The following is a 20,973-nucleotide window of genomic DNA, read 5'->3' on the forward strand; positions in this document are numbered from 1 at the left end:
AGTGGTCTATGGTATGTAGGAGGACTACTGGGCCTTGAGAGCAGGCTGTGAAGCCTATGACCAGAGTTGGACACATAAAAAAAAAAAAGCAACTCACCATCCAAAACTACATTCATCCTCCTGCCATCTACCAACCTCGTACACTTAATCACTTTACTCTTATTCTCATTTACTCTTAATTTCCTCCTTTCACACAGCCTTCCAAACTCCTCTGCCTACTGTCTTAATCTCTCATCTGAATCAGCCACCAGTGCAGTATCATCCACAAAAGGCAGCTGATCCTGATTCCACTCTTTACCATCAGCATCCACCACTCTCAAACCTTCACCTAACACTCTCGTATTCACTTCCCTTATAACACCATCCATATAAATATTAAACTATCAAGGCGACATCACACATCCCTGCTGCAGCCCCACTCTCACGGGAAACCAGTCATTCATGGTATTTCCCACTCATACACACGCTCTACTACAGTATTTACATAAAAAAATTTTTCACTCCTTTTAACAACCTACCATGTACTCCATACATTCTCAAAACAGTCCACAAAACCCCCCTATCAGTTCTATTATATGCTTTCTCTGATTACATGAACGCCCAAAACACATCCTTACCTGTCGCCAAATACTTTTCACACGCCTGTCTTATAACAAACACCTGATCCACGCTCCTAAAACCCCACTGTTCATCACCAATAAGTCCCTCTGTATCCTTTCTAACTCTGTTAATCAACACTCTGCCATACACCTTACCTACAACACTCAATGGACTTATACCCCTATAACTAGTGCATTCATACAAGAACAATAATTCCACTTGCCTCATTCGATTTAAATCCTTTGGGTGGCCACATCAGGTCTGACTACCATAACCCACTAGACCCCCAGGCATAGATAATCTACAGAAGAATTAAGTCCATTACCATGAGCAGCAGTATACAGAGAAAGGATTGGTGACAAGCAGTCATATTAACCCCGCAAGGATATTGCCTTTAGACTTGCCTTGTATATAGTGAGAATGTTTAATACCAAAAACGGAAACACTTGGTTGTAGTAAGTCACTAGTGCAGTATAGAATTTCACACTAATTTCAAAATATGCTGCAATTAATTTTCCTAAATGATATAGTCGAATATTCGGTCTGATGCAATAATGTACTGGTATTGTTTGCCTTGTTTCATTGGTTATATATCTATATAATTAAAGTTGCTGAGCTTCTCTCGGTATCCATTTGTGGAGACTTGTTGAGTAATCCTAATGCTGAACACTGAGGAATGAAGTCATGTGTTTCTCCATCTCCCACTGGCTGACTGTAGAATAAAAGGAGACAAGGAATACTATCATGCCTCCTGACAAGCCCATTTATTGATTATAATAATGGGCCGAGCCTCTGGGAATGATATCACAAGTTACGGCACCTCCCATTAGCTAAGACTGGAGCGGATGGGTGGGTGGGAGTGTGGATTATCTTGAGGTCAAGAAAGTTTCTGTCATCAGGAGTGCAGACAAAATTAAATCTAATAAATGTAAGTACTAGGCTGTGATCTGCACAGACAATTGGTCATCCATCATGGGTATATTGTTGCTTTAGAAAGGTTAGACTGACACGGAATGCTTAGACAACCTAGTGGTGTTCATCCTTGTAGGGTAGGGTGGACCCCCAGGGAGTTGTAGACCACTATTCTGTAGGGGTCAGTCCCATAATGGAGGTTTAGACCCTTTAGCAGTGGTAATCAGTCTAGGGAAGGGTAGATCACCCAGAACTGTAGAATAATCCTTTCTTGGGGTTAGCCTCACAAATGATGTTTAGACCTTCTAATGATGTTAATCATTCTCGGAAAGAGTGAATCCGCAGGGAGTGTAGACCATTCCTCCGGAGGTGTTAGCCCCATGGGGGAGTATTATACTCAACAGTGGGGTCCGTCCTTCTAGCAGAGCCCCACTGAGTGTAGACCATTCAAGAGGATACTCCCTGGTTGGGACATAACTCCCTGGTGGCATAAGAATGATGTATCTACCCACATGCTTCCTCGGATGTTAGAATGAGATATGATAATTTATTCAGGTGTGCACTTTTGTATCAAATCCACATCAAATCTAGGCCTGAATATGATCACATGTTGCTAGTAGTTTCCCTTTGTGCCATTCATTAAAATGTAATGATAAGGCATAAACCTGAATATTGGAAGGCTATAAAGTACCATACACATCAAAACATTAAAAGTTCCAGTTCCTGGAACGTATAAATAGTGAACTACTTTTGGTGATGGTAGAGTCAAAATCATATGTTCTTGCACCTTCCCTTCTTGCTGAATGTTTGCTCTCGTTTAGCTTGTCATGAAGTTACATGACTACTTCCAGTCCGGTGTTTATCTCTCAGTTGTAATATCTTTATCTTATATATCTGAAGTCTCACAGTCAATCATGAAAAGAAAGATTTTGAAGAACCATAATTCTTACAACTTTATTTCTAACCATCCGTGTGACCTCTGGCAGGGGAGTCTCATTACTGATCTAATATTCATTTGAAACATCTGGTTATTCACTTTTTGTTTCTCCAGTATTATATTTACTGTTGCACTGGACATATCCAAGGACTAAATCCAACCACCCAAAGTAGGCATTATGCAGCTTGGAACACTGTTGTGTAGCCACTAAAGGCAGAATGGGACTCCTTGAGTGACTTCATTTTGCACAGGCGTAGACTTCCTCTCTTACCAACAGTTAGGCGGGATGTGATCTGTGAAACTCGGTATCTCACCTTTACCAGGGAGGTGAGCCTTGTCCCCATCCGCACTTTATCCAAGTTTACTAAAAACAGAGCACAAAAAATGCAAATTTATGGAGATATGGGGATGGCTTAATAAAAGAAATATCGAGGTATTATAAGCAAATGGAACCACATCCCTTCATTTTTCATACCCATCGCTACATTAACTGTGTACCGTCACTCTGATGACAAAGTTTACAAAAGTGGGTAGTGTAGGTGGGTGGGCAATGTTTAGTATCTCAAACTCATCATTTCTTTTTAATGCATTCAGTAACGCTCGAAAAAACGTATGCACCTTCACAGTTACAAGAATTGTGTCTAAACTCATATAACTCCACTTAAGATGCATACTAGATACGTGAAATCAATCCACGACAACTTACTAACCAGCAAAGCTGCAGGACCAGATGGAATTCCTCCAGTTGTTTTGAAAAAAAGTGTTCCCCAGAACATGTTCCTTGTCTTGCTAAATTATTAAGACTATGCTCCATTCCCTAGTTCTTCGAATGGAGCCAATATCCACCTAATTCCGAAGAAAGGAAGTTCCTCTGACCCCTCTGATGACAAACCAATTGTTATCAAATCTTCTCTTTAAAAAAAGAAAAGAAAAATTGTGATTGTAATTACTATGCACACAGTTAAAAATCTTGAATTCAACAACTCGGTTAGTGATAGACAGCGTGGTTTTCGCCACAAAAGATCCACTGTTGACTCATACCATCCGTCATCCAACTGACCAACATGGAGAAACTCATGCAGTAGCCCTTCATATTTCTAAAGCTTTTGACAGAGTGTGGCACCGTTCCCTACTATCCAAACTCCCTTACTATGGCATTTTTCTTTTGTTCCACTGACTTCCCCATATCTCAGCAACAGAAAGATAAGAGTAGATGACATATATTCCAATTTTCCCTCAATTAATGCCGGTATGCCAACCCTATTCCTAATTCATATTAATCATCTCTTGTTTGTCACCTATAATCCCATCCGTTCATATGCAGGTGACTCAAAACTTCACAGTTCATTCACACTTGAAAATCCATCCACAAAGTTTAATATCTCTAACAACTCAGTACATGAATCTCCATAAATCAAGACATATTTAAGTTCACTGAATGAGGACAAAATAACATTGTCTTATTTAACGCTAGGACAAACCAAATTTATTAGTAGACAGATATTGCCTGATTTCTATATTACCTCCAGTGTTACTAGTATTCCTATCTCTAAAAGTATTAAAGTTCTCTGTGTTTCACTTAACAGTGCCCTCAGCTGGACCTCTCATGTTAGATCACTATCTAAAACCCCTTCAGAGAAACATGGATTATTGTACAGAGCCCGTAACTTCGTCATTGAAGAGCAGTTAGCTATAATTTATAAGAGTTATGTGCACTCTCAGCTGGAGTATTGCTCATCCTTGAGGAATGGATGTAGAGAGGTTGCACTAAAACGAACAGTAGTCAGAACAAAACTGCTAGTGTTACAAATGAACTACCTCCCCTACAAGTAACAAGTAATGGTGCCCACCTAACATTATTCTAGAAATAATTTAATGGCAAATGCTCAGACGAAGTTGCATCCATTGTGCCATCTCCCCATGCCTTCCCCCGCACTTCACGGGGATCTCTTAGTACTCATGGCTGGATTGTCACACTGCCATGTTGAAGAACTGCCTATTAGAATTCTTTTACTCACTGAACTGCATCTCTATGGAACTCGCTTCCCCAGAGTGATTTCCCCCCAGATTTCAACCTACAGCTGTTCAGGTCCAACTGTTACAGATTTATGAATGGAGGACACTTACAATCTGATAACTGATTTTTTTTTATTCATTTGTTTTTCCTTCCTTTGTTCTCTTATAAAAATAAAAAAAAGCCAGACAGTCACCCGTGCATAACGTCTTCATACATTATAACTGCAGGACTCAAAGATTCATTCCACGTACAGTACAAACAAACCACAAAATTCACTCACCTCATGGCACTTAAAAACTCATCCTGCCTAAGAACAAGAGTGGAAAAGAAAAAAAAATCCTTCTAACGAATATTAAGCAAACCACAAAGTTCATTCACGTAAGAGCACTCAGAAATTCTTCCAGCCTAAGAACAAGTCTGAAAAAGAATCTCGCCTAAGAATGCTCCTAAAAAATAATAAAAAATAAATAATAATAATAATAATAATAATAATAATAATAATAATAATGATTAAAAATAATAATAATAATAAAAATCAGGGCTAAAAAATAAACCAAATATAGCTGCGGCCGTTCAAAAAAAATATATATATATAAAATCTATATACTAGTATACCTCTATACTTATCACTCATATTGTTAAACTTCATATAAAATCGCACATGCTAGACGACTACGAATAAAGACTGTTGTGTATAAACAAAACTGGAGGAAGACCAGATCATGAGAGATATCATGGAAAAAAGAAAAAGATTAAGTTGCCGTAACACATAAAATAGTAACATGATGAATCACCTTACAGAGCGCACACACACACACACACACACACACACACACACACACACACACAGTGATGCGTAACAGCCAACCGATATTTAGCTGGTATTTACTCTGCTAGATTCGAAGACATTATAATCTTTCTCCGTACATACGATTTCTTCAACCTCGGCATAGACCTTACCAAATGGAGCTGTCAGGACTTTGATTGTCACTTTCACTACAATGGCACTCTCCCAGATTGAATAAAATTTTGGAGACAGCAAGAGTAAACTAAAGGAATGTCATCGAACCGAAGAGGTTACCAAAAAGTAGACCCAAAATGGACTCAGTATTTATCGCAGGCAAGGACTGAAATCTCTTTCTTTGAACCTTTTAATTTAGCGTCGTCTTTTTCAGTTTACTCTGACTGGCACGGGCCCATTTACCAGACCCTAAGGAGTATTCTCCAAACAGAAGAGGACCGGTACAGTTTCATTAACCTCTTAATTATGAGAGTTATCTTTACAGCTGTATAAAATCATCTGGTGGTAACAAGATTATCAAGAAGCGTAAAGCTATTGTTTAGATGCAGAACCACTGTGGAATACGCAAGTGATGCATCATATGGGGATTCACTAAAGCAAAGCAGCTTGCGTGTGAAAATTTTTAGGGAGTTTCTGTGTAGCACCATATTTAGCCTCGCTAGAATGAACGCCTTGAGCGTGAAAATCTTTCCTGGGTTTTAATGAATCACCATGTGTATATTCACCAGAGCGAAGCACTTTGTGTGAGAAAATCTTGAGGATGTGATGGCCTGACTGACTGGGTCGCTCTTAGCAATGATTATACAGCTAATATGAATTGACTCAAGTGAAGAGAAAAAAAAAAAAACTTGACTCCTGGTAAGACAAATACTTATAAAAGTCTCATACGTAACCAAAGGCATTAATAGGTTTATGAATATATAATGCAACCGAATACTGGGAAGACCCTCAAATATAATAAAAAAAAAGCGTAAAATGTTTCAAAGTAAAACCTGAAGAGCAAAAATAGCCACACACGCTAGCGCAAAATTACTTCCTCATACTTTAAGGCAGATCACATAAACAATATAAATAACGATAACCCCCCTCCCCCCCCAAAAAAAAATCTGTCATTGATCACAGTAGATCAAGGAAAAAAAAAAAACTTTATTCAGAATAGTAATTCTCAGGGAAATCCCATAATAAGAAAAACAGTGTAGGAAAGTGATTAGGCATAACAATATCATTTAAAAGCCTTCGTAAATAACAGGAGACCTTGAAAAAAAAACTCATGCATATCAGCAGATCATTAAAAATCTCTTTAAAAACGCAGGCATTAACACCCTTGAGGTCCTACTATTCATTCTCAGCTGATAAAGGTCGTTTGACATCACCAGACACAGTACTTCTGTATTATTCTTCCATCAACGAATAGGGTAATGGTAACAGTCACAACTCTCACAGACTCGTACAGCTGAATCAGTTGTACAAACTCGCCTGGTTTTAACTGGACTCATTTAGTAGAGTACTACCGGCATTGACAGAACAATAAAACCCTGATTCAAACCAGCATGTTACAAAAATCTAACCTTTCGATAAAGCAAATCGATAATATAGTCATGAATAGCAACATATCATAAAGAATCTCACTCGCAAAAGAAGGCAAAGTTAAACTTGACTGAATAACAGCGAACCATTGCAAACAGTAGATGACAATTATTAATCCCTTCAGTCCGGTGACGTATTTACTGCTTACTTATTGTTGCTGCCTTGACACGATTCTTTATATGTTAAGAGAGACCTCCTGAACCATTAGGGTTAGATGTAGCCTTATTCAGCTCGTTTACTGATAGATGAAAGTCGATGAATCAAATCATATATAGGTAGGAAGAAAAGTTAAATCCCAGTATTGCAAAGAATTAAATCCTTGAAGCATAGCAGGAGAAGCAACCCCCCAAACACACACACACACACACACACACACACACACACACACACACACACACACGACGGTAGATCACAACAGGCAAGTCAGCTCAGGCAGGAGTTTGGACGTGTGCCTACCTATTAATTTCAATCTTGACACTAACTGCCGACCTCCACATTACCGTATTACCTTGAGATATTCACGAGCCTCCTAATAGCCAGCAAGTTGGCATTACGGTACGGCACGGTACGGTACGGAGTGCGGTACGTTACGGAGTACAGGACGGTACGGTTAGAATTAACTGTAGTCGAAATATATGGTACGGAATTACGGTACGATATTTTCCTCGAAGTACGGTATGGTATAATTCAGATTAGGAAAAAATGGGCAAAATTCCGTACCGTACCGTACCTCAGGCTTCAAAAATTACCATGCAATTATTAATGCCTTTGTGGCTTCTATCTATCTATCTATCTGTCTGTCTGTCTATCTATCTATCTATAGATATGTGTGTGTGTGTGTGTGTGTGTGTGTGTGTGTGTGTGTGTGTGTGTGTGTGTGTGTGTGTGCACATAGATCAGCCTATGCCTATTATTGCTGAACTGAGTGGTTCTCAACCTTTAACGGGTCGCGCCTCCTTAGACTTGGTCTACAAACCCATGCCTCCCTCCCTGCTTCCTATCATCAATTGACTCGTTAATATATATATATAACCCAGATTATTGTTATTATTGCTGCCGCAGGTTCAAGTGGACGTTAACCCAGGTGAATAACAGCTGAATTATCCCTTCTCCTGCATTCCAGTATCCCATTTTCTAGGGATAGAGAGGAGTTGGGGACGTTTATAATTTGAGAGGGGTGCGGTCCATCTTGCAATGTAGGACTTCGTGGTACCTTTAATTTTCTCTCGGAAAGACCAGATGAGAGAGAGAGAGAGAGAGAGAGAGAGAGAGAGCGTGACCAGGCGGGAGACAGAAAAGTAAAAGAAAAAAAAAAATTATTACACGGGTACAGAGGAAAATCTGCTTAGAAGATTAGAGAAAGACACTGAACACTGAATATAAATCAATGGTTTATCGTTATGTACACACACACACACACACACACACACACACACACACACACACACACACACACTTGTTCGAACCACTTTAATTTTCCTCTGAGTCCTTGCATACTACTTTGAAACTGTTTACGTGCTTCTATCTAGGCGCCCCCTTCCCCTCGACTGAGTACCAGCGGTAGAAGAGAGTCAAATACATTTTACATAATCTCGTATGACCTGGTAAAAACGGGTTTTCTGGTTTGTGTTCCTCATTATACCCAGCGTATGCAAACCCACTAAAATAATTATCGGCACCCCATGCTTTAATACTCTTTGCGGCCACCACTGGCACAGAAGCCGTGAATACACAGTGAGAGTTGGTACACCAGCTCCCCCCCCCCCCACCACCACCACCGTCAATCTGTCCGCCCCTCCATGCTACCATCCTAGTCTCTCTCTCTCTCTCTCTCTTTCTCTCTCTCTCTCTCTCTCTCTCTCTCTCTCTCTCTCTCCAGATGTAGCATACTTCCCGTAGCTTCGTGTCTTGTATAACGAATATTTAATAGCAATGGACATAATGGTCGAAGGAAGGTCTCAAAATAGCTAAGCATTATGCACTAGACAATATACAAATCAAAGTGCTATGTGCTATGTGTCTGCTTGGCATCCAACGTATCCGATGTTACCACCTTAGGATTTTCTTACACGTAAAGTCACGGTGGCAACACCATTAGCATTTTAAGAATGGATTGATGACACTCTATATAAGCCTAACTATTCAGTTTATACAGCACCCTGTGAACAGCACATGTTAAGTATATACAGTATGTATCCCAGTACTGCTCTAATATGAACCCCATCAATAACGCTTGAATGTAGTAGTACATGGATTATGACACTGAAAATTTTATGCCACCAGTTTTACGAAGATTATAACAGCATTGCGAAGGGGGTAACGGTGGACATATTCGTTAATTTAGAATAGGCTTTTACTTCAGACCGTTCTCGATTTGCATATGATTTGAGGGATGTGTTGCCTACGAAACTGCTTGGACAATTCGAGCATCGAATGAGCTGTAGGAGCTGTAATGTTGATTCTGAATCTGATCTACATTACACATCAACATCCTCGTTTGTAATTTTAATGAAAACTATGTTGATACTCAAACTCTCGAAGTAACATAAAATACAGTGATAATTAACAAAACAAACTGCTTGGTAAGCGGCGCTGCGAAGCCTCCGATGCCTCTATGAATACGGACCTAAGGCTCAGCAGATCAGCGATACCAACCAGGCACATTAACCCGGGAATACAGATTTTTCGTCCGGTGTGTCAAATTTTTTTCATGCCAATATATATATTTTTTTCTAGTATGTGTGCAACTAGAAAGAAATCAAAGGGAGCATGCCTCCACCAATGGCAATCATTAAAAATGATCCGGATCCTAATCCGGATCCGGCCCAAAATTAATAAGTTCTTTCTTGGTCCATGGCCCACCTTTCCTCAAAATTTCATTGAAATTCATTAAGAAATTTTGGAAATATTGTGCGGGATACTCAGGATCCGGATCCAGATCCGCCCCAGATTTCTTCCTTGGCCCGTAGCCCACGTTTCCACAAAATTTCATCAAAATCCATTCTTAACTTTTTGAGCAATCCTGGATCCGGTTCTGCCCCCAAATTTAATCAATTCTTTCTTGGTGCATGGTCCACCTTGCAACAACATTTCATTGAAATTCACCAAGAACTTTTGAAGATATTGTGAAGGATGCTCCGGATCCGGATCCGCCCCCAAATTTAATCTTGTCTGCCTTGGCTCATGGCTTACCCTACGACAAAATTCATCAATATCCGTTTATAACGTTTTGAGTAATCCTGGTAACAGACAGACAGACAAGCAAACAAACAGACAGATAAAGAAACAAACCAACTGACGCCGGTAAAAACATAACCTCCTTGGCCAAGGTAAGAATGTCTCATTTTGTACCGAACTAAGTGTCATTAAAGTTCACTTCCTTACCAGACTGGATTTTCCGGTGATACCGGCTACTTGTCTGAAGACTCCGAACGCACACCTGCATACGCGAAAATATGCATTAAACATTGTTTGGCTTATATTCAGTTTATGGTGTTGAGTTATTCTAGGCCATATCAAACCCCTTCTATTTCAAATCTCCTCCAAGTTGAAAAACAAAAAAAAATTGTTTGAAGGTAGCCAGAATAAAATAAAATTTACATCACCGGATTACAGAAGGCAATATTTTAATTAACAACCCTTAAATGTTGCCAGGATGTCACTGTTGTTTATGGGTGTCCATGTGTTGAGAATTGTAGTTATGAAGTTTGCAGTGCTAATATTGATAATGATGGCAGTGATAGCAATACTAATGGAAGCCGTGATGGCAGTGAATAGGGTAGAAAATTATGAAAACATGTAAGTTTTGTCCTATGTTTCCGTCAGTGCTGGGTTTGTCTCCTGCTGTTTAATATAACGAAATGTTCACCACGATGCCCTCTGGTGGCCGGTGTTCATGTGTGCTCAGATTTATAGATTCCAATACATTATTGCCTTGTATACTCGGAGGAAACATTTTCATTTACTTCTTTCGAGAAAGCGAAAGCCTCATTAATAATATCTCTCTCTAGACGCAATCTAGGAGCTTTGAGCCTTGATTCATGAGTTTGAAACCCAAGATATGTATGAATTCTAATTAAGCATGACTGTACACCGGATAAATTAATTCTAATTTTAGAGCAATTACAAGGAAAAAGGAAACCTGATAAGTTCTTTGGCAGCAGAAGGAATACGAGTGATTACGTCGTGAGTTTTCACTGGGGGATATGTATCCGTTTTGAGCTTAGTCGTCATCAAAATGATTATCATCATCACCCTATTGTATTTTCCCTAATAGAGTGAATTCAGATCCCCTACAGAGAAAATACGGAAGTAAACGGAACTGTCATTAGACATACTGTATACCACAGTTCCATTTACTGCCCAGTCAAGTAATAAGGTGCTTCCCATCAACCCTTTCTCGGGCCTGGCTATATTTAGACATTTTATGTTGGCTACCGCTAGATGAGATACGGGTCTTTCTCTAAGGCGTTAGAACAGTGGTTCTCAACTGGTGGTCCATGGATCACTGTTTGTCCACGGTGACTTCTTGGGTGGTCCACAGGACGTTCACTATATTTGGTAATAAACTGGAGAGTGGTGTATATATTTTTAAATTTCTTAAAATTTCAGTGCGAAAGATTTTATCAAAATAAATAATTGGCCATTCATTTTATTGTATTATTCCTATTGCTTATTCCGGTATGATTGGTACTTACCGAAATCTGTCAACACATGCAGTCAGATGACTTCTGCCATTTGCATCAACTTCCATGTGTGAGAGCAGATTTTCATGTTTGTTGCACATTAAGTCCAAACAGAAGGATCGGCTTGCCGTGGAAAGCGATATTCATTGTGCATTATCAAGTACCACTCCTAACATTGAAAAGCTTGTCAGTGAGAAGAGAATCCAAAAGTCTGGTTGCAAAGAAAAATGTTAGTTGTATACTCCTACATAATTTCAAAATTCTGTTTGTTATAAATAAATTTCACAGCAAAATGTTAGAGAATTATTCATGTAGTTCCTGAAAATTATGTTTGGAAGAAATATATTTCAGACCAAAATGTTCACTGTCTACTATTTTATATCATTTCTCGAAATTCTGTTTGCAAGAACTATATTTCTAACCAAAATGTTTGTTGTCAATGCATTATTTATCATTACTCAAAAATGAAATGGTCCACGATATCTTTTTTAACTGGTCTGGTGGTCCATGGCCTGAAATGAGTTGAGAACCACTGCGTTAGAACATACCGTATTTCAGTTAAGCTTTAAGAGACTCACATGGAATAGCTCTGTTTCACATTATTACTATAATACACAGCTTTCACAAGACATCTACAACATATATATGCATACACGTACGCTTTGATGTACACATAAGGCATTTTACGTAGCACACACACACACACACACACACACACACACACACACACACACACATTACCGTACATCCACTGTATGTCTTTTAAAAAAATGAAGATCATGGCATGACTAGAACTTCCAGAAGCTACAATAATTAACACATACATACTCCTTGTTATTAATTAGATGAATTCTCACGAGTATTTTCTAATTATTATCGTGTTACAAAAATTATCTCTCAATTAACTGTTGTGGTAAACAGCCTCTTCACATACTTCAATCCAGTTTTAACGAGGTCTTGTTAACAATACCGAACATGTGTTTTGGAATGTTTACCCTAGGAGTATATAACTTTTGATCCTCAGACATGTAACGGACCTGTTGGCTGCGAGTATACTGTCTTACTGTTTCTCGTGACAAATTGTGCAAAATAACGAACGTATTCTCTCTAGTTCAGCCGGAGAAGCCATCACCCTGTTAATAATTATTATATGATATTCTTGCTACATCGTCAGTTTTTGACCTTAAGATAGATTTCTCTGACTGCAACGGTTAGATATATCCTGTATTTAAGTTCTTCTTTACTAGGAGGCTCTCATAATTTAAATATAAATTATCAGGTACAAAAAAAGAAAAAAACTAAAGCATCCAACTGTAGTGAAGACGTCAGTATGATGCTCACCTGAAAGATTGGACTAACTCCATAAAAATATCCCAGTTTCAAATATACATATAAATAATTGTGCTTCCGATGTACACATGAACGAATATACTAACTCCCTTTCATTCTTTTATGTACACATGAGGAACTGTACACTAGCTCCCTGTACAAATCATGTCCTGCCACAGATGTGCCCACAAACAACTTTACTAAGCGCATGTATGTTTTCCTGTCACAGAAGTGCACACAGACAGCTATACTAACCCATGTGTACGTCTCCCTGTGACAGATGTACACTGGGACGGGCGTGCTATCGCAGTTCGTAAACCTGCATGTCAGTACGCCTCGTGCAGCCATCCTGGGGCCACGGGAGTTGCACGTGCAGGAGGGAGACACCGTGACGCTCGTGTGTGTCATCCAGCAGGTGAGACAGACAGGCAGGTGAAGTAGCAGGCAGGTTAGGCAGGCAAGCGAGGAAGGCAGGCAGGCAGGGAAGGTAGGCAGGCGAATCAGGCAGGCAGGTGTGCCAGGAGGGCAGGTGTGGCAGGCAAGCATGTAAGGGAAGAGCTTGAATGACTGCTGTGGACGTGTGGAGCGTGAGGAGGTGGGGGAATTGGCTGGTGAGGTAGCGAGGTATCGGGCCAGTAAAGCTGAGTAAGCATCGACAGGCAGGATGAGTGACAGACTGGGAGACAGGTATACAGCGTTGACAAGTATGTTTGTAAATAAGTGAACGTGTAAAGCTATAGACAGGTAAATTTGTAGAGTGGTAGCCAGAGGGAATGAGTGGTAGGCGGATGGACATGGAAAGTAGAAGGCAGGTAATCAGTGCCAAGGTGGGAGTGGAGAACATGTAGATGGAGGCAGATTGATTGAATATTAGGGAATTGACACAACGAGTGTAGGTAGATTGACAGAGAAAGAGGCAGGTGGACAGGTAGAGTGGTAGGCGGGTTTGCAAAGTGGCTGTAGGCAGAGTGGCTGATACTAGAAAGAGTGGAAGGACAAGTATAGCAGTGCCTAGATACACCGGTAGAATGGCAAACAGTTAGACAGTGGTAGACAGGTGTGAGGAGCGCGTAGATGTGAAGATAGGTGAAACTGAATAAGGCAAGGCATCATCACTCCCATGTGATTAATACAAGTGATGCAAGGACAGACAAGCCGAAGGACAGAGAATAAACTGTAGGGTCAGGGAACAGGAAGCGTGAAGAGAGGACCATTCTTTCGTGAACTGGTGAGTCTTCCAAGATCCTCTTGCTAATTGATTTGTTTTACAAAATACACTATAATATCCTTTGCACCTCAGTTTTATATCTATTTAATTCATTTACTACATATGATTCCATAACCAATTTATAACAGTGTGACAAAAGCACCAACATTAAAGTATGAGAGGTCATTGCAATTGTTTAGATATTAAATGTGACTATCTATCTGTCTATCTATCTATCTATCTATCTACTTATTTTTTTAATAACAAAACAGAGGAAGTAAAAACGAATGAATATAAAAAAAAAAAACAATCCATACACCAGAAGACTGGTGTCCTCTGTTCATAAAACATCTGTAACAGCTGGACTTGAACAGCTGTAGGTTGAAATTTGGAGGGAAACATCTCTGGGGAAGTGAGTTCCAGAGAGATGCAGTTCGGGGAATGAAAGAATTCTGACAGGCAGAAGTTCTGCAATATGGCTGAATGACATTCCAGTCATGAGCGCTACCAGATGCCCATGTAGCACGAGGGAAGGCAATGGGAGGTGGCACAATGGACGCAACTTCGTCTGAGCATTAGCCATAGAAATATCTGCAAAATAATGCAAGGGAAGCAACATTCCTTCTTACTTGTAGGGGAGGTAGTTTATTTATAATAGCAGGGTTATTAATAATTCCAACAGCTTTGTTCTTAATTTTGTCTAGCTCTTTTAGTGCAACCTCTCTGCATCCATTCCACAAGGGTGAGCAATATTCAAGCTGAGAGCGCACATGACTTATAAATTATAGCTAACTGCTTGTCAGTGAAGAAGTTATGGACTCTGAACAATAATCCAAGTTTCTTTGAGGCGGTTTTGGCAATTGATCTGACATGAAAGGTCCAGCTGAGGGCACTGTTAAGTAAGACGCCGAGAATTTCAATACTTTCGGAGATGGGAAGATTAGTAGCAATGAATTTTAGAGATCGGAATATTAGTAGCATTGAAGGTAATATACGAATCTGGCAATATCTCTCTATTAGTAAATTGTATATCTTTAGTTTTTCATTCATTCATTCATTGCCAGACGCCATATATCCCAAACGGGGTGGCCAAGGGCTTAGAGTTAATTGTTTTACAGGGAGGGGCACTAATCCTCCACCAACCCCACTTGACAAGTAGGGATGCCAACAGCATCTGGTGTTCCCAGGCGGTCACCAATCCAAGTACTAACCAGACCCAACGTTGCTTAACTTTGCTGATCGGACGAGAAGCGGTGTACTCAACGTGGTATGGCCGCTGGCAAAAGGTAATGCCGTTTTAATGGCATTAAATAAGACAAGGTTGTTTTGTCCCCATTCGTTGATTATAGATAGGTCTTGGTTTATAGAGATGGCTGTACTGAGTTGAGAGTTAGAGATATTAGAGTTTGTAAATGGGTGTCTGAGTGTGAGTGAACTATGAAGTGTTGAGTCATCTGCATATGAATGGATGGGGTTGCTGGTGACAGATAAGAGATCATTAATATGAACCAGGATCAGGGTTGGTGCCAGAACTGATCCCTGTGGCACGCCGGCGTTGAGTGGAAACTGGAATATTCAAATTTGTTTTTAAAGTGAACGTGAGTGTTCATCTGCTACACGTACAAATAGGATGACAATTATCAGATGTTTGTGGAACCTCCTCAGTCAAGAAAATACGGCCCAGTTCCCCACTGAGTTCCTCCATTTGACGTTTAGAACATATTGATAGTCAGACAGGACTTTAGGCGTTCACACAAAAAGAACCACGAGAGCATGATATTAAACAAAGGCTTTTGAAGACATAGAAAGAGCATGTCAAGTAAACGTTTTCCCACCCCTTTTATGTCAGTATGATCCAATTGGAGAGACTTCATATATCACGAGATTACCCAGGGTTCACATCCAGAGAGGTGTATACTTCCCCCCGTATACTGAGATGGTTCTTCATATTTTGTATTTGCTATCTCCAGACGAGTTTGTTTAGCTTGGGGGAGATTTTCGAACTGATACCATTGATATAATCCAAAAATCCCCATTTTTACACAAGATCTTTTCCAAGTTGAATGCAAGCATCTGGAAATAACAAATTCAGAATTATGTACCTAGGCTGAGGATGGTATATAATTAGCTGCTCACTGGCACCTGTGTCGTGCAACTGCCATTCCAGGTTTGAAAAAGTAGATGATATTTGCAACACAACCGTATTCATATCCACTTCTTTACAATATATCGAATTTTTGCTGTTGGTGCATTGTGATATTTTATTTTTCCCTATTTAGGCTGCTTGTTGAACCTATACATTCATATAACCAGTCTTTATTAGTTGCCTGTTTTACATGCTCACAGAAAATATTAATATCTGGACAATATCGAGTTGTTCATTATGAATCAGTGTACTAATTATATATTAAGATAACATAAGCTCAGTGTTCGGCGAATACATTGTATTCATCTTTTAAGTTTGAATTATGTAATGTAATTATTAACACATCTATCCATCTGTATATCTCTGTCAATACAGAGATATACAGATGGATAGATGTAAACAGGGAGTGAGTATGTTTTGGCTCTACTGTCGACCTCTTGACTCTTTATGATAGAGAGTGTCAAGCTATTCCAGGCTGCTTCTTTCACTTAGCCTAGGGCATTCTCCAGGTATCAGGGAGGGACGACCTTGCCTTGTTTGTGTTTCAGCATGTGACATAACTTCCCCCTTCACTCCTGCCCCATTGATACAAGCTTGCTTATATAGTCTATGTGAGAGTGTGAGGGGTAAGATCTGGAGCTTAAGACAATGGTGAATAGTAATGTGTTTCCCCAACAGGCACAAAAACATGTTTACAAATAAATAAGATAAAGTAAGGTGATGCATTATAATATACCGGCTTGCAGCTTTATTCAGCTTAGGAAAATCTTTTCGAATTAAAGTGGTTTGTTATAGCCACCATGAATTCCACACTCGTAAACTGATTAAAGTCGACTATACTGCGTTTGTTCTAGATTAGCTTGACAAAGAATACCCCCTTCAGCTTATAGCCAGGTTTAGCCAGCTTGGAGTTCAGTTTCAAGAGTAACCAAGAAGAATTATTCCTACCTCATAGCTTAAAGTCAATGAATTTCGTATAACCACAACATAGTATTCAAGCTACGGGAGTGACCCATTTCCGCAGTTTGATAACATGTTGACTGTAGCAATACGAATAACTACGAAAATATGCCACCGTACTGAAGGGGTTTAAACATAGATCTTGAAAGTCTACACAGTGTCACGGGGGGATGTGGATTTAAGAATTAAAAATGCTCGATGTTACATGAAAATAGAGACAAGGAATTAACTTGTGAAAAACTAGCAGTAAGTTTTACTTTATGCAGCTTACTTCGCCGATTCTCTAAAGACAAGAATTATATAAACTTTCTCAACAGTACACAGCAGAGACTAATTACTCACGAGTGCTGTTTGTAGTACTGTTACCCTCTCGAGAAAGTGGCTCCATCCCTGACAATCAATAACTAATGCTAATGATAATAAACAGGTTCTTGCCGGTGCTTAACTCCTGGCTGGCACAACGGATTTAAGTTTGATACAAAAGAACTGGCCTAAGTTATGAATATTGTAACGAGTTTGTGCAAACTAGGAGCGGCAACTAAAATAAGCTTAACGTGGAGAAATAAAACACGAGTCTAATTACATTAAGCTCAAAGAAAAGAACTGTAAATTTATTTATTACAATAAAAAAAATTTACGTAAAATGAATCACAAAATGAATTCAAAAAAGGAATTTCATGGTCACTAGGGGACTCATGAATTCAAATAACAAGAGAATACACTCACTCGCTCATTCAAAAACTAATTAAACTGAAGCCTAGAAAATCGAACAGAAATACTGGTCAGTGGAAGGGAGCCAAAACGAAAGTCTGTGCACCTGTGATGAACACCAACGCTGCTATTAGCTCCAAGCCAGCTTTGCCAATCACCCTCTAGGTCAGGGGTAACCTTTTCAGTGCGAGGGCCAGAGAAAGCTTCTAGGAGTATACTGCAGGTTGGAGTGCCAAAGAGAACCCAAAAGTGAAAGTGTACAAAAATTTTATAGAAAAGCAGGCAAACCAGTGACTAGATTACAAGAAATTTATTGAAAAACATGCAAATCATTGCCAAAAACAGTTTGTGACAATATACAAAAAATATATATATATATATATATATATATATATATATATATATATATATATAGAGAGAGAGAGAGAGAGAGAGAGAGAGAGAGAAAAGCAGGCAAATCAGTAAATAGATTACAAGAAATTTATTGAAATACATGCAAATCAGTGGCTGCAGAAAACAGTTTGTTACAATATACAATATTTTTATAGAAAAGCAGGCAAACTATGACTAGATTACAAGAAATTTATTGAAAAAACATGCAAATCATTGACTGCCGAAAAACATTTTTGTGGCAATATACAAAAATATATATATATATATATATATATATATATATATATATATATATATATATATATATATATATAAAATCAGGCAAACCAGTGACTAGATTACAAGAAATTTATTGAAAAACATGCAAATCATTGACTGCCAAAAACAGTTTGTGACAATATACTCATTTAGTTGGCTAGGCTGTTGCGGGCTGGATTGTTATATAAATATCAAGCAGGGTGACGGGCCATGAGTTCGGACTCTGCCGGCCGAATCTGGCCCACGGGCCGGAGGTTGCCGACCCCTGCTCTAGGTGGTGATTCAGGAATTCATTGTACAACAGAGACACTGCTCCACGCTGGGCACAAAACGATCCTATTCTCGCGACGATCCCGAGCTGACTGACTTCAAACTAGGAAAGGGGGCGAAAGATGGCCGTGTTCGCCGGAAGTAGGCGTGGCCTAACTTCAGCGGTCAACAAGAGGAAGGTGAACGATATAGGCTCACAACAAATCACTCAGTGAAAGCACTAATGTCATGGATGAGAATGGTCACTTGTGAAACAGTGACAAATGTTCTGAAACCCATCCCGATCGAATTGAACATGAGGATGGTTGAACTGAGTGATGCCCAGTGGGAATTCCACTAGAGCTCATGGTTTTCTCATCTATGTACAATGTCACGAATTTATAGAAATATGCTCGCGCAAATTCGTGACATTACACCCCATCAAAATCACATTTTTCTTCAGAAAAATTTTCGATATACATGCATATAAATCCTAACTCAGTCACACAAGATTCACACTGTGGTGTGTATACTCTCCTCCTACAGGAGAAAATCACAGTCGCCCATGAGCATAAAAACCTTTCATTTACATTAGTAGAAGCAAGCTTGAGAAAAAAACTCTGTGACAACGGTGAAAAATCCTGTACTCAGGTCGAACTGAGCGAAAAGTTCGCTACATTTACATTAACGACTGATTGTTATGTAGTGTGATGTATGTAATACACGGTGTAGGTGTGACAGTTGTGTTGTAACTGTACATACATGTAAAATGATATAATAAAAATCAGTAGTAAATAGAAATGATGAGGCAAAAGAGAAGAGGTGGCAGCCTGCGGCAGAGATGATCAGCTGCTCTGCACAACAAATTGCAACACCCTCAAGCTGCACCTGTGAAAGCAATCAAGGTGGAACATCAAAAGTGTCAGTGCAACAATTTTTATTAAATTACAATTTCCCTCTGTGCCTAGTAGTCAGTACTTATGTTACATAAAGTACACTACTATTTTGTTAATGGATACATTATTAACCAGGAAACGTAGTGCTTGGATTGCTCAAATCTCTGAGGACCCCTGTAGTTTACTGGTTAAACCTAGATTCTTAACCAGGAAACATAATAGTCTTTGAATTGCATAAATCTCTGAGGATAGCCAGTAGTTTACTGGTTAAACCTACATTATTAAGCAGGAAACATGCTAGTCCTTGGATTGCTCAAATCTCTGAGAATGGACAGTTTACTGGTTAAACCTACATTATTAACCAGGAAACGTGTTAGTCCTTGGATTGCTCAAATCTCTGAGAAGGGGCAGTTTACTGGTTAACCAGTAATGTCCCGACCGATTTTGCACCTCCAATACCTCCCAATCCCGAGGTATTTTGGAATTTTTTGGGGGGCGGGCTAAAACTTCCACTTTTGGTGAGAAACATCGAAAATTCATAGAGAAATCGCTCACCTGAGGTTTAAAATACTCGATACAGGTAGCAGTACCTCCTTACCTTACTGGGTTTTCTATCAGGCTGGCTCCAAAGAAAACGAGTTCTATGGGAGGGTAACTATTCCACACCACTCAAAACGGTATTTATTTATTCATTTGGTACGAAATTATATGTAGTACAAGAGTATATTGGTTTTCAAACAGTAACATAGGCATTATAAGCATTGTTTCACCCACTAACTCATGAACATACCTGACCTTTCTTGGCGACATTACCTGTTCATCATTTCTGACTGTTTCTTCCTCTAGTGCTATGTAAACTTTGTCCTCCACATTGTCATCGATTGGGGAATCACTCTGGCCCTGAATGTCTTTATTTGCCAGGTCACTTGTAACAGGTGAAATGCCGAGAAATGGCATGCAGGGGGGTGGAGGTTATGCGGTGTAAGGCATTGTTCTTGCCTGGCATCTTGTAGAGGAATAGAGGAAGGAGTCCTGCGTATACGTACCAAAAATCGTGCGAAAATTGAAAATTGTGCAAATTATGAACCTTGCAATTGGGCGACGTACCAGTACGTCATTGGGACTGGGAGTTACATAATGTAGCAATGTACCCATACGTCGACGGGACGCCTCGGGTTAAACCTACATTATTAACCAGGAAACATGATAGTCCTTGGATTGCTCAAATCTCTGAGAACCAGCAGTTTACTGGTTAACCTAACTCTACACTTACGATTAATATTG

At 39.4% G+C, this 20,973-nt stretch overlaps 1 protein-coding gene and 1 non-coding gene across 2 annotated transcripts in view; one reads left to right on the forward strand and one right to left on the reverse strand.

The window, feature by feature from the left end:
• LOC145415349 (uncharacterized) overlaps positions 1–16,924 on the forward strand; it is a 185,705-nt gene extending 168,781 nt beyond the window's left edge. The window contains exons 4-5 of the mRNA XM_080284638.1: positions 13,150–13,284; positions 16,901–16,924. Of these exons, the coding sequence (XP_080140764.1) occupies positions 13,150–13,284; positions 16,901–16,924 (159 nt within the window). The remainder of the gene's footprint in view (positions 1–13,149; positions 13,285–16,900) is intronic.
• On the reverse strand, positions 15,239–15,357 carry LOC145417209 (5S ribosomal RNA). Its single transcript, XR_013900441.1, has one exon. It is a non-coding gene; the product is annotated as a 5S ribosomal RNA (ribosomal RNA).
• Positions 16,925–20,973: the final 4,049 nt, after the last annotated feature.

The sequence above is a fragment of the Coenobita brevimanus genome, chromosome 13 (genome assembly GCF_032717465.1).
Source record: "Coenobita brevimanus isolate Jiangsu-jjx chromosome 13, ASM3271746v2, whole genome shotgun sequence".
NCBI classification, from domain to species: Eukaryota; Metazoa; Arthropoda; class Malacostraca; order Decapoda; family Coenobitidae; genus Coenobita; species Coenobita brevimanus.